This window comes from Petaurus breviceps, unplaced genomic scaffold (genome assembly GCF_028583685.1).
Source record: "Petaurus breviceps papuanus isolate PSGF00001 unplaced genomic scaffold, PetGlider_PUasm1.0 178, whole genome shotgun sequence".
In the NCBI taxonomy this organism is placed as follows: Eukaryota; Metazoa; Chordata; class Mammalia; order Diprotodontia; family Petauridae; genus Petaurus; species Petaurus breviceps.
This window is the reverse complement of record NW_027185777.1, coordinates 34,207,822-34,222,732: the sequence shown is the minus strand read 5'-3', so window position 1 is coordinate 34,222,732 and position 14,911 is coordinate 34,207,822. Positions and strand designations below refer to the sequence as shown.

General features: G+C 40.3%; 1 protein-coding gene across 2 annotated transcripts; it reads left to right on the top strand.

Annotated features, from left to right (window-relative positions):
• The first annotated feature begins 4,434 nt into the window (after positions 1-4,434).
• Positions 4,435-13,752, top strand: LOC138160023 (isopentenyl-diphosphate Delta-isomerase 1-like). 2 transcript variants are annotated; one of them, XM_069086539.1, is made up of 5 exons: positions 4,435-4,525; positions 6,607-6,769; positions 8,356-8,448; positions 10,073-10,203; positions 12,379-13,752. In XM_069086539.1, the coding sequence occupies exons 1-5, from the start codon at positions 4,481-4,483 to the stop codon at positions 12,706-12,708; spliced, it is 762 nt and encodes a 253-aa protein (XP_068942640.1). In that variant the 5' UTR covers positions 4,435-4,480; the 3' UTR covers positions 12,709-13,752. The 2 variants fall into 2 exon arrangements, with proteins under 2 accessions (XP_068942640.1, XP_068942641.1); XM_069086540.1 differs by lacking the exon at positions 4,435-4,525 and adding an exon at positions 5,377-5,478.
• Positions 13,753-14,911: the final 1,159 nt, after the last annotated feature.

Here is a 14,911-nt window from a genome sequence, read left to right as displayed (position 1 = left end):
TCTTCCTATGTCCCTGTAATTCACATCCCAATAGTTTCCACCATGGAAAAAGTATTAACACATGTATTTCTCTGTAGCACCACACTCCGTGAACCTCTGTACTCCTCTCATTTCCCCACCTTCCTTCCCATCCTCAAAGAGAGACCTAGTCATCATCCTAAAGTGGGGGGTAAGGCTTTTGTTGTAAAGGACCTTAGAGGGAGAAGGAAATGACCTCCAAGGTGTCATCCTCCACTCCTCACTCTCTCCCCCCATATCCATTCACCTTTTAGGCCCTACTGATTTTACTTTCCTAAAATCTCTTGCCTATGCCCCCTTTTCTCCTCTGACACTGCCACCATGCTGGCGCAAGCCCTCATCACCTCATGCCTAGACCACTGCAATAGTCTGCTTGTTGGATTCAGTGCCTCAAGTATATCCGTTATGCTTCATCCTCCACTCAGCTGTCACATTGATATTTCTAAAGTTCAGGTTTGACTATGTCACTCACCACTTCTTCAGTACACTCCATTGACTTCCTAGCACCCCTGGGATCAGATAGAAATTATTCTGTTCAATATTGAAGGTCCTTCATAAACTGGCTCCCTCCCACCTTTCCAGTTTTCTTACACTGTACTCCTTTCAATGTGCTCTAAGATCAGATGCAATGACACTGGCTTCCTTGGTGTTCCTTGAAAAAGACAATTCCTCTCTCCACTCTTTACATGTTCATTGTTCTCTTGCCTCAATTTTTCTCCCTCCTCCTCTCCACTTTCTGGCTTCCCCAGGTTCCTCCCTGTCCCAGATAAAATCCCTTTCCTTGTCTCTGTTAATGCAAGTCCCTTCCCTCTCTTGACTATCACCAATTTATCCTCTATCTTGTTTGTACATAGTCCTTTGCATATAATCTCCCTAATTAAACTGTGAACTCCTTTCTTTGTATCCCTGTTTTTATTTGAAAGTCAAATTTTGTATTTAGCTCTGGTCTTTTCATCAGGAAGCCTTGAAAATTCTCTATTTCATTGAATATCCATTTTTCCCCCTGAAAGTTTATATTTAATTTTTCTGGATTGTATCAAATTTTTCTTGATTGTAATCCTAGCTCTTTTGCCCTCCACAATAGCATATTGCAAGCCTTCTGATCCTTTAATATAGAAGTTGCTAAACCTTGTGTTATCTTGACTGTGGCTCCAGGATATTTGAATTGTTTCTTTTTAACTACTTGCAGTATTTTCTTGACCTGGGAGCTCTAGAATCTGACTATAATACTCCTGTCCTTGGTGCCAGCAAAAGACATCTGTAAATCTCCTGATCAGTTCGCCAACTCCCTTACCATCTGTGGTCTGAGAGGTATGGAAATTGCCACTGCTGTCATTAATTCAATTTCCTCAAGGTACACTCCTACTTTGCTGAACCCAGTCTGTCCTTGCATGACCTGTGCTGAACTGTGCTTTACTCTCACCTTGGTGCAACAGATATTTCCTGCTGAACTTCTAAGTTGCTAGGAAATTGTTGCACTCCACCTTTTGGGGTTCTGCCATTCTAGAGTTTTTTAGAGTCATTATTTAAAGTTATTTGGAGGGGCTTGGGGGAAATTTCAGGTGAGTGGCTTTTACTTGTCATCTTAGCGATGCTCCTTGGAACTCTCTTTCAATCATTGATCTCCTTAGGGCATATGCTTAGCAGTGGAATTACAAAACATGACATACCTATTTTTAACTCAACTTTAAAGATGCAGGCATCTTGGGATGAATAAAAGTGGATGTTTGGGTACAAAGTCCTAAGGGTATTCGTGTATGTTCATGTATATACGTGACTGATATTGGTCTGCAGAGAATTCTTAGAAGGATGAGAGAGACAGTTGCAAAATTCAAGAGAAGAAGCACTTTCTCCATCTTGAGAGAGAAGAATACGTGGAGTGACTTTGTTTCCTCCCCACTGCCTGAATCCAAAGAGAATGTGGAAGTCATTGAATGTAGAAACACTATCAGCAGTGTCCAGTTGCATGAGATAACCCCTCACAGATGTCATCACTTCTTCACTCAGCTTTCAGACAGAATAGGAGTGAGGTATTGATGAATTACTCTTTTCTAGCATTCATGAAGTAAAATGAGATAATGGTCATTTGTATTCAAATACTCAAAATGACATTATTTGTAATTCATAAAATACATAAGAAACAAATTGTGTGCCTAATTATTAGGAATACTTAAACCCATTGTTTTATATGAACTAAAAGGAAATTATTGAATGGAAAGAAACAGGGAAAAGTTATCTTTTTAGTGTCAGAATTTTTCTGATGATACTGCAAATCTTGAAACACCACAGTCTCCAGATAATGAAAATGTGAGAGACCCTCAGAGCAATGAGAAGGTTAATGGTGCTTGTAAAGACAACCTACAACATGGGATATTTGAAGCTAGAAGGAATCTCAGGATTCATCTCGTCCACCCTCCCCACCTGACAGATGAAGCTGAGCCCTAGAGAGGTCAGGTTGTTTGTTTTGTGACCCACAGGATAAAAGTAGCTGAAAGGACATTTGAATCCAGGACCTGCAAACCAGGTGCCCTACTCATTGTACCAAAAGGCTGGTGCAGAATACCAATAATGTCTTTCAGGTAAGAAGTGGTGCGAGATATTATTGAGTTAAATTAAATGACAAAAAGTAAAATCAGGTATTAGGACCGTTTCATTCATTCAGTAGTTTTTTTTATTTGCTTCTTTGTTTTTGTGAGCATTTATGTTCTCTTCCTCCTACTTCTCCTCCCAACCGAACAATTTTGAAAAATAAAAATGAAACCCTCATGACAAAAATGCATAGTTCAACAAAACAAATTCCCACATTGTCTATATCCAAAATGATGTGTCTAATTCTACATTTTAAGTCCATCTCTGGCAGTAGTGTGTTTTCCCTCCTTTGGACTTGCAGTGTATTGTTGCATGTCAGGAGGGGGTATCTGGCCCAGGGGAATGATGTTCTGTGAAGTCAAAACCAAGCAGAGGTACTGATAGAAAGTGGAAAGTTCTTTGAAAAGTTTTGAGTCTTCTAGAAAGAAAGGGTTTGAAAGGACTTTATTGCTCCTCTCTCCAACCCTTCAATCTGAGTGAAGAGGCAACTAAAGGAGTTGAGAAGGTGCAGAGGATCAGAAATTGTGTCAATGGACTTGGTAATGACATTGCAGATGGATGGTCTTATCTTGGGTGAAGCATGACATTTTGATCATAGTTTCTGATGGAAAATGGAGCATTATCTGAGATCTAATAAAGAGTCTCCTATTTCAGCATTATTACTTAACATATTTTCAGTGAATTAAGAAACTTGCAATATAACCACCCACTTTATATTATCTGAATAAAAATAGTTTTTTTTAAAGAAACAGTCAATCATCTTAACAACCCAGGTCTTATCTTTTTTCGGTTTTCTTAAGATGGAAGACCTATCTATGGCTGTGTCATCAGAGTACAAAAGGAAAAGTGTAGTGAGCAGATAGAACCTTTCAGTATTTCCAACTCACTCTTCGAGGAGTACAGATTGAGAACTGGAAGATATCTCCCTGGTCATATCGTCCAGACCTCTCATTTATTTTACAAATGAGGAAACTGAAGACTAGGGAAGGTGAGTGACTTGTCCAAGTCACATAGTCAGTAGGAACCAGCTACAAGATTTGAACATAAGTTCTCTGATACTGTTCCACTGAACTGGGACAGCTAGGTGGGGCTTGGATAGAACACCGGGCCCTGGTGTCAGGAAGACCTAACTTCAAATCTGGCCTCAGTTGCTTACTAACTAGATGACCTTGAGCAAGTCATTTAACCTCCATTTCTCTCAGTTTCCTCATCTGTAAAATGGAGACAATAACAGTACCTACCTCCCTGGTTTGTTGTGAAGATCAAATGAATATTTGTAAAGCACATAGCACAGTACCTGGCATACAGTAAGCACTATGTAAATGTTAGCTATTATTATTCTGTTGTCTTCCCATAACTTATTTGATGGACTGAAGTTCAAAGGAAAAATGTTTTCAGATTTATATTTGAAACTCAAGATAATTTAAGATTCTTATCATTAGTAAGATTCACACCTTCCAGAACCTTCTACCCTCCCCATGTCTTCTGTCTCTCCCTTTCTCTTTGTCTCTGTCTCTCCCTATCTCTGTCTGTCTGTCTTTCTGTCTCTGTCTGTCTCTTTCTCTCTCTGTCTCTCTGTGTCTCTGTCTCTCTCTGTGTCTCTGTCTCTGTCTCTCTGTTTCTCCTTTCTCTGTCTCTGTCTCTCTGTGTCTCTGTCTCTCTCTGTGTCTCTGTCTCTCTCTCTGTCTCTCTCTGTGTCTCTGTCTCTCTGTGTCTCTGTCTCTCTCTGTCTCTGTCTCTCTCTGTCTCTCCCTTTCTCTCTCTGTCTCTGTCTCTCTGTCTCTGTCTCTCTTCTCCTCCTCCTTTTGCTCCTCCTCCCTGAAGCTGTTGTGCAACAAATGATATAAATTCACATACAATATCCATTGGCTTTATGGGTGCTTATGCTTGCGTGGCTAAGAGCTGTTCTCTAGGAAAGGTTAGTGAATGAATATATCTCTTTGAAGTTATCCTTTTATTTCAGATATCCTTCTTCTTTTTTTACTTTTTCTAAAACTATCTTCTATTAAGAATTATTCTCATCTTCCTGTGTCCGTTTTAACTAGTAGTGTCTTAGCCAGGTTGGCAAGAAAGATAAAGGTGAGATCTTTGCCTTTGCCGTGATTTGTATAGCAGGCCAGGCAATGAGACTGATGACAGGAGCCATTAATTTTCTGAGTGGTGCAAGGTCACATCAGAGACTTGATAATATAGTTTTAAGTAGAAAGGGGTGAATAGAGAGGAGGGGCCTGACATTTTTCTAGGGGTTTAGGTAGAGAAAGGAGAGAGAAGAGTTAGAGCTGATGTTTTTTATTTGTAACAATCCACCTTTCTCTGGGCCTGTTTCTTTGGTTATAAAGTAGATGATCTATCAACTGGACTGGAACCTGACTCTAATCTGGGAACGGCTGGAGCCAAACAGAGAAGGCCAGAGGCATTTGTGTCAGGAATTAAACAGAAGTTTAACTAATTTCAGAGCAAGGAAAATGCTTGCAAGCAGAAACACCCCCTCCTGAGGAGGGCTTAACATACTGGGGCTAAGGTAGGCCTTATATACATAAAAAAAAAAAACCCATAAGTGGGCTAGACCATGACACAGTCATTCTTAGGAGTTGTAATGGGAATATAAATTTGTAAGATCTTCCCTGCCCCTAGGCTAAAGTGCACCTGGAGCCTGGGGTGGGAGGCTTGTTTTTCAGTAGATACTTCTTGATTGGCCAGTGAGTCAATAAGGTTGTTACATTCTCTGAGCCAGGAGAAGGCTATATAAGCCCTGATGTGTAGCTTTGTTTGGGGGCTCACTTTGAGAAGTGTTCTGTGATTTGATCTGGATTCTGGGAAGCCGTTGTTGAGGGCCCCCCCTCAGCTTTGAAAAACCCAGATGTTGATTTGGTATGGATGTAATGGTTGAACAGTTTGAAAACTGTCTACTTGATCTGTTTCTCTGTCTTGATAATTCTGTCTGTATATTCTGAAGTTTGGGGTGCTGACCTTTTCCCCCTGAACTAGGTAAACGATACATGTTTGACTGATTAAAGTAAGCTTGTTAACCCATTTTGAGTTGCTTTCCTTTATCAAAGCAGATCCAAGAACCTGTGGTGGCAGTGACCCTGGGGACTCCGGGGTGCTTGCTGCTACAGGAGTTCCCATGGCAGGCTCACATGTGGACAATGCAGGCATTCCCAGGTCCTGTAGGAGCAGTTCTTTAGTTGACCGATGTTTTAAGGGTCATTGAGCCTTGTGATTATTCAATGGGGTACAGAACCAGAGTTAGTGTGGCAGGAACAAGAGTGCAATACCTGGTTAGGTTCACTTGACTGTTATAAGAAACAGGGATTGTGAGCATGTCAAGAGATTTTGATGGATGGCTTTCATCTGCAGCACGTTGACTCTCAGGTCCCTGGGAAATGGAGGGAGCTCTAACAAATCTCAGCAAATCTTACTATGAAAATCATGAATCCTAAGTATGCCTGGGAAAAAGAAACAACCTGTGGGGGCTATGTCACATATGCCAAGAGTATGAGAAGTTATTTGAGGGGATATACAAGATTTGAAATATGTTATAAATAGCCATCAGAAACTCTCTCCCATTTTTGCTATGTTGTATTAGGAAGTGGACAGGTGCTCATAATTCTGTTCTATAACCTTAATTTTTCAGCTAATGAAATCTATGGTGACTTCACTATCCTATAAAAAAAATCCATAAGGTCCTGGCTAATTTACCCATGAAAGCTCTAAGCAGGAGAGAGATACTCATGTATATGTATCTTTGGTAGGAACTGATTGTTAAACTTTCAGTTATTCTTGTGTTCAGAGATAATAGGATAGAGGTCTCCTACATAACAGATAGAAAGGGAAACTTGAAATCTTTATTCCTATTCTGTGGGAAATTTTTCTAATCACTGAATTACTTTGCTATTTCTGTTGTCTTATGTTTATTGACACTGCTGATCTCTTATTTGTATCTATATTATTTAGGGATGTTTACATTATAACTGACCATAAATATCCATAATACAGGTAGTATTAGAACTGACAACAATGTCTCAAGGTACCTGGCCTCACCTAGACAAGTACCAAACCAAGCGACTGGAAGAGATGTTAATTGTTGTTGATGAAAATGATCAGGTGATTGGTACTGAGAGCAAGATGAACTGCCATCTGAATAAAAACATTGAAAAAGGTAACATTGGGAAAGTTTATGTTGTCAATATTGAAAGCGCCTCCTTAGTCTTTCCTGAGTCTGTCAGAGATACCGTGGAATATGGATGGAGGTATTGAAAAGGAGACACCTTCCTTGTTTTGTGTTCTCTCTGTTCATCTGGAAGTGATTTGGGAAGATGTGAATATTCTTTTAAAATTGTTATTAATATATTTTCTTTTTCACATGGGTGCCTCCCTTCTTAACCCAGAGAGTTATACCTTATAATACAGACTGAAAAAAAAAATAGAGAAGAAAAAAACAGCTCAGAAAAAAAGAAATGACATATCACTCAAGTCTGGTAGAATATGTACCATTCCACACTTTTATTCCCCCACCTCTGTTAAGAAGAAGGGAGCTTCATTTTCTCCTGCCTTCTTTTGGTCCAAGTTTGATCATGATAACTACACGTTTTCTCGTTGTTTTTTCCATTGACGCTGTTAAGGTAATTGTGTATATTGCATTCCTACCTCTACTTATTTCACTTTGTTCTTATAATTCTTTCCACACTTCTCTGTAGTATCAGTCATTATTTATTATGGTGTGGTTATACTTCATTTGCTGCCCTCTCAAATGCTTATCTCCTAAAGACTGATACCGTAATTAAGAGCTCAGAAAATTTTATGGCAGCCTTAAGAGCTTAGATGGAATGTTGGGGGGCGGGGGTGGGGGAAGATCATGGAAATACTGGAGAATCCTGTGATCTATGAGCAGCTCTGAAGAACATAAGGGGGTTTTCAGGGAGGAGCAAAAGGAAGAATAGAAGGAGGAGAGGAGAGACAGAGAGAAAGAGAGACAGACAAGGGGGGAGAAAAGATTCTGGTAGATGTGAATCTTAATCTTGAGTTTCAAATATGAATCTTCAAACATTTTTTCTTTGAGCTTCAGTTCATCAAGTAAGTTATGGAAAGACAGCAAAATAATAATAGCTAACGTGCCAGGTACCGTGCTATGTGCTTTACAAATATTATCTCACTTGATCTTCACAACAAACCAGGGAGGTAGGTGCTGTTATTATCTCACTTTTACAGATGAGGAAACTGAGAGAAATGGAAGTTAAGTGACTTGCTCAAGGTCATCTAGTCAGTAAGCATCTTTGGCCAGATTTGAAGTTAGGTCTTCCTGGCTCCAGGTCCAGTGTTCTATATAAGCCCCACCTAGCTGCCCTGGGTCAGTGGAATAGTATCAGAGAACTTATGTTCAAATCTTGTTGCTGACTCCTATTGCCTATGTGACTTGGATAAGTCACTCACCTTCCCTAGGTTTCAGTTTCCTCATTTGTAAAATAAATGAGAGGTCTGAACTACATGACCAGGGAGATACCTCCCAGTTCTCCATCTGTACTCCTCTAGTACTCTTCCTTTGAGTGGGAGATCCTGAAAGGTTCCATCTGCTCACTACACTTTTCCTTCTGTACTTTGATAGGTCTTCCATTTTGCTGTTTCTGTTAGGGGCAGCAAGGAGGTGGAGGGTTGGTTTGTTGAGATAGGTGGGGACTCTTGACAAAAGAAGAACATTAAAATCATGCCTATGAGCTCTTTTTTTTCAGTCCTGTTGATATTTTCCAGGGCTTCTGCATCGTGGTTTCTCTGTAGTCTTATTTTCTACAGAAAACAAACTTTTGCTGCAGCAGAGAGCAGAGACCAAATTTACTTATCCTGGTGAGTACATTTGTTTTGAATGCTAATAGAAATGTAACTTTAGATACATCTATTTTTTCCCCCAAGAAGTATTTGGTGGGCAGATTATCAATATTTGACTAGGCAGATTAAAGTAGTAGAGTCTAATTCATGAGCCAATGGATAGCTTATGGGACTGAGGTAGATATCTCCTGCTTCATTAGAATAGTTATAGTCCATGTGATGAAGGCTTGCGAAAAGGAATAGCTCTGGACTGGGGTTGTTTGTTGGCAATATCACCTCCCAGGTGATTATATGCAATATTAAAAAAAAAACTATCTACCTCATGTTCCATGTGGGTTCTACTGGGAAGAAACCAACAGCATGATTCTGGTGTTGTTTAGGGGTGATCATTTGGGGTCTTGCAGATGATGGTGGCTTTTCTAAACCTTTTCATCTCTCTTCAAGCCTCCCATAATCTTCCTTCTTCCACTCACCCATCTGAGAACCTTGCCTCATATTTCACCGAAGAAAAAACAAAGACCATTCACTGAGAACACCATCTTTCCCACTACTCTGCATCTCAGATTATCCAGATACCTTTTGCTGCTATTGCTGCCTCTACCCTGACCTCAAAGGAAGAGCTGACCCTTCTCTTTTCCAAGGGAAACCTTTCTACCTACACAAGTGATCCCATTCCATCTCATCTTCTCTAGTCGACTGCTACCTCTATCATTCTAAATCTCTCCTTTAATCATTGATCTTTCCTACACCCTGTATTTTCATGTGCTGTTTCCCATGACTGGAATTCTCTTCTTCCTCATCTCTACCTCCTGGCTTCCCCAATTTCCCTTAAGTCCCAGTTGAAATCCCACCTTACACCAGAAGACTTTCCTGACTCCCTCCTAGTTCCTCCCCTCTCTCAATTATCTGAAATTTATCCTGTATACATCTTGTCTATTGATAGTTGTTTACATGTTGTCTCCCCCGATAGACTGTGAGCACCAAGAGAACCAGGACTGTCTTTTACTTTGTATCTTCAGTACTCAGCACAGTGCTTGGAATGCAGTATATGTCTAATAAATCATTATTAATTGACTGTTTAGAAAATGTGTCACTGTCATAAGGTATGAAAAAACAGAAAAGTGTAATTCTATTTAATAGGGGACAGGACTAGGAAGAGGTGAAGTAACCCAATTCAACAAAAGTCTATTAAGTACTGATGTGCAGAGTATTGTGTTACATGCTGAGGATACAAACACAAATTTGAAAAAAAAATGATTCATGCCCTCAAGTGACTTACATTCTATAGGAGGGATATAACCTGCACAAAAAGATACAACCTATACACAGAGAAGTAACAACACGCAGAAGTATATGCCAATCAGTGCCAGTCTGCCTCTTCCCAGGCTCAGGACCCGACGATACAAACTATGCTGTTCTGCTCTTAGGGTGGGTGGTCAGTATGTTGGGGGACATTTTATAGCCATTATGAAACAGACAAAATTCAATCTTTTTACTCTTGGTATGATTGATATATTATAGCTGGCTTCCTGGGCACAAATAAGAAAAAAAAAATTAGATTCATTATATGAGGAACCTGCTTTTCTTCCATTAATGTTCCAAGGACTTATCTTTACTAGAGATGCTGTATGTTCCATTTTAGGGTGTTTTTCTGACAGTTGTTCTAGTCATCCACTGTATGAACCACTAGAAATGGAAGAAAGTCATGCAATTGGAATGAAGAGGGCTGCTAAGCAACGTTTGCATGCTGAATTAGGAATTCCCCAGGAGCAGGTAATTAGTTTCATTGTCCGTGGTAGGAAAATGTAATGTAATGCCAAGCAAAGGCAACTTCCCAAGGTTCAAAATACCAGCATAGGTGCTCTCCATTTTATTCAGTGACAAATTAAGAACAGAGGGAATCAAAATATGACATCATTCAAAATACAGCATTTACTAAGTGTGATTAAATAATCTCCAAGTACTACCTCACCCCAGGACCTTACATTCATTCAATCAATTACAAAGTCCCTGTTCTAAATACTACTCCACCCCTAGGCTGTACATTCATTTAGTCCATTACAAAGCCCCTCTTCGCAAATGGAGATTAGTTTCCAATCATAAGTAAAGTACATTCATTTGTTCAATCATAGAACACAAAAAGGTCAAAAGTTCCCCACCCCTGGATCACAATTGAATCTACCCCAGAGTTACACAGCACTTAATACCCAAATGGAGGTCTTGTCTTCATCTTGACAGAGGCAAGTTCTCAGCAATCTTTGTTCCTGGGGAGACAAAGCTTAGCAAGGCCACAAGATACATTGCCAGTCTCTTCATTAATTCATCCTCTGTCTGCAGAACAGTCCTAGGACCCCTGAAAACATTAGCAAAACCTTATCCCAGGATTTCTGTAAACATACAACAAGAAATCCTTCTTCAGGCCTTCGGAACCAACAGAAAGGTTCCCAGACCCCTCCAACAACAGCACTGTCCTTCACCAGTGGACAGTATTCACTCTCTGTCTGCAGGACAGTCTCAGTAGCTCTGAACCAACAGCCAGGTTCCAGGACTTCTTCAACAACAGGACTGTCTTTCACCAGTGGACAAATCTGGCAAAACAACATCAAAACAGACAAAGTACTAGCAAAACAGCCATGTCTCCTCAGTCCTTGGCAGTTCTGGGTGGCAGATCTCAAAAGTCCAGGGCAATTCAAAGTGGCCCTCAGCAATCCTCTCAGTCTCTCTCTGCCTCCATGAGGGTGCTGCTTCCAAAAAGTTCTTCTGCCTCTCTCTTGTGTCTCTCCAAATCTACGTCACCAGCTCCTCCCAGTTCAGCCCTCTCTTTTCACGGTCAAGTCCATCCCACAGGTGGGATTAACAAGCTCTGGGTTTTAACACAGTCAAACCAAAAACCAAGCCAATACAGGGGAATCTTTAAATGGAATTACTATTACAGAAAACTAGACACTATAAGCACTAAATCATATATTCTGACAGATGGATTTTAAATGTATCAAAGAAGTAACCCGTATGAGATTACACCACATTAGCAGAAGTAGTCATAGTTCATTTTTTTCTGGGTCTGATTATCAAATTGGTATAATTATTAAGGACTCTTGGTTCTTCTAATAGGTGTGGTGGAAGTGAATGAGCCAGAATGAGGTTCTTCTACATTTACATGCAGCTATCTGTTTTCCATACTTTCTTTTTGTCCCCAATACTATGTTGAAAAAAGATTATACTTTTCTCTGGAGTCAGGTTAAAATCTGACCTCAGATATTGTCTGATCCTGGGCAAATCACTTAACCCTGATTGCTTCCCCCCCACCCCAAACAAACAAAGACTATGCTTTTATTCTAATCTCTTGACAAAAGAGACCAGATCCTAGATTAATATTGAAATAATTTGGCCAATTAACTAGTGTATTAATCTAACTATCCTTCTGAAGCAAAAGAAAGCCCAGTTTACAATTCTGATTTCGGTGAGAACCTTTAGTTACATAAACCATGGGATTGGTGTTGGAAGATTCCTTGAAAAATGAAATAAAGGGGTGGCCAGGTAGCACAGCGAGTAAGAGCACTGGCTCCAGTGTTGGGATGACCTGGGGATCGAATCCGGGCTCCAACACTTAGCACCCACCCAGAAACACCTGGCTGTGTAACCTTGAGCAAGTTACTTAACCCCAATTGCTTAGGGGTGGCCAGGTGGCTCAGCAAGTAAGAGTACCGGCTCCAGTGTTGGGATGATCTGAATCAAATCCGGGCTCAGATACTTAGTACCACACCCAGAAATAACTGGCTGTGTAACCTTGAGCAAGTTACTTAACCCCAATTGCTTTAAAAAAAAAAACGAAATTACTGTTGGCAGGGCTATTTCATTCAACTTTGCTTAGAAAGGTGAAAGTATTTCTATTATGGAAATAAACAATATTCTCTGACATTTTCTAATATTATACTTTGTGGATCACAGATTTCCCTTGATGATATTCTCTTCGTGACAAGACTTCACTACAAGTTGCCTATAACTGAGCTCTTGGGAGAGCATGAAATTGGTTACCTTCTCTTTGTAAGGAAAGATGTCACTTTGAATCCAGATCCCAAAGAAATAAAAGACCATATTTATGTGACAAAGGAAGAGCTAAAAAATCTTCTGGAACAAGAAACCAAGGACAAACCTAAGTTTACTGGATGGTTCCACTTAATTGCAAAATTTTTTCTGTTTAACATATGGGATAACTTACATGATCTGAACCTATTTGTTGAACCTGACAAAATACACAGAGCTGAAAAACATGTCTGATAGAAAGGTTAGGGTCAGTGATTACATGTCAAGTGAAAATAATTTTTGACTTTGAAAAATATCAAACACTGACAGTTTTGGGGGATGCTCATTTATCAGAAGAAGCCACAGTGCTGATAATTCATTCACTGTTCATAGTTGATTTTAAGTGATCTCCATTTATGCTACATTTAATTTGTTATTTTTCCTCTTTATACCTTTTCTAGTTTTCTAATTTTGAAGGAACAGATGCATTTGTTCTTTCCAAACAATCTTCTTCTGGCTTATAATGCTGTCTGTTATCATCAGCATTCTTCTTTAGTTTCTACTGGTTTTGTAAGAGCAGTGAAAGTTATGTTTCCATTGGAACCTCATTTTGTAACATTTGTCAAAGGGAGCATAACCACTATTCATGCCTTTTCAATTACACACTGCTTATCAAATGCTAGTCATATGCAAGTCCCCCCATTAGGTGTTAAGAAAAAGCATAACTCTTTTTTTTAAGCAATTGGGGTTAAGTAACTTGTTCAAGGTTACATGGCCAGTTATTTCTGGGTGGGTGCTAAGTGTCTGAGCCCGGATTTGATCCCCAAGACATCCCAACACTGGAGCCGGTGCTCTTACTCACTGTGCTACCTGGCCACCCCAAAAGCATAACTCCTACTGTGAGGAGGTCTATACTCTGTTATGCTATACGATCTTACACCATATACTTTACCATACTATACTATACTATACTGCAAGAGGTTTAATAGGAAAACAAAAAGGAAACAATTGAAACACACTACAGACTGACTAGCTGACTGGGATGATACGACTGAAATAGAAATGTTAAATGAGATCTGGGAAGTTGAGTATCAACTAAAGATCATTTCAGGAAATTAACTTTTACTTCTTACAACAGAGACAGGTTTCAACAAATCAGATGGGAATGTTATTTTGATATGTTAATTTTAGAAAATATTACTTTTTAAATGATTTTATTTCTAGGCAAATCTTTACTAATACCACAAACTGTGCAGTATGTAACACGAATAAAAACATCAATAAAATTATCGGCACATACTATGTTCTTAAGATTCTTTGTTGATTTTATGGCTGAATAAGAGTCTTCCTGGAGTAGTTGGATTATATTCACTTTCTAGGAAAGTTTTAACATCTGTGACTGTGAAGTCAGAGTCAGAAGCCAAAAATGTGAACTTGCCTGCCGTGAGAAGCTTAGTAATCTGACCAAGTTAATGTTCTTTTATTGTGGAGGGCTCATAAAGCAGGGATGAGTGGGGGTCACGGGGGAGATTGTTGAAAAATCATAGTGGTGAGGGACCCTGGGCATACAGGCCATATGGTAGCAGTCCATAGAGTCATAACTTGACCCAAAGGGAAGGCATTATATCACACTGTAAATTATTGTTGTTTGTCCTTTGTTCTGGAAGGTGGACCATGATATCAGGAAGGTGATGCCATGACTTGCAAGTGAATTGGATTTAAGTGAAGGAGGGCTGTGCAAAGTCACCAGCCATTGTCTCCTCCAGAGCCTTCTGGGCCCAGTGGCAAGATTTTAATCAGGACAATTGGAGATGGCCCTGGATGCAGTGGTCCACCTTGGTCTTTTTAACTAGGGTCTTGGCGTGGCCAGGTAGCACAGTGAGTAAGAGCACCAGAGTCGGAATGACCTGGGATCGAATCCAGGCTCCGACTCTTAGCACCCACCCAGAAACACCTGGCTGTGTAACCTTGAGCAAGTTACTCAACCCCAATTGCTTAAAAAAGAATAAAAAAGAAACTTAGGGAGATGCAGGGGCAGGCCGGGAAGGTGCGGCGTGGCAGGCAGACGCAGGGGCAGGCTGGGAAGGCACTGTGCGGCCGGCAGAGGCAGGCCCAGAAGGAGCCTGATCAACTCAGAGGGCAAGTCTTCCCACCAACCACAAGGTCCACTACCAGGCCTATCACCAAAGGGCTGGGACTGGAAAGAGCAAGGTAAGGAGCAAATACAGGGGCCCCTGTCCTAGACAGCAAACATTCCTGGGGCTACCACTTCATAGCCCAGAAATTTTTTTTAAAAGCCCCTTTCAGGACCTCCAAAGACAAGGATGACAGAGTGAACCTCCCTTGCTCCAAACCCCACCTCTAACCCTGAAAACATAGTAACTCTTGCCCCAGGGCAAAACCCTCTACAGTAAAGGCTTGGGATCCTAGAGGAAGGGCGTGGCTAGGACCCTGCCTC

What these genes read in the sequence shown, in the direction of transcription:
- LOC138160023 (XM_069086539.1), top strand. Translation starts at nt 4,481, where the DNA reads ATGGGTGCTTATGCTTGCGTGGCTAAGAGCTGTTCTCTAGGAAAG. An exon ending in AGAGCTGTTCTCTAGGAAAG is followed by an intron (nt 4,526 to 6,606) that starts GTTAGTGAATGA and finishes TCCATAATACAG; the next exon opens with GTAGTATTAGAACTGACAAC. An exon ending in GACCAAATTTACTTATCCTG is followed by an intron (nt 8,449 to 10,072) that starts GTGAGTACATTT and finishes GTTCCATTTTAG; the next exon opens with GGTGTTTTTCTGACAGTTGT.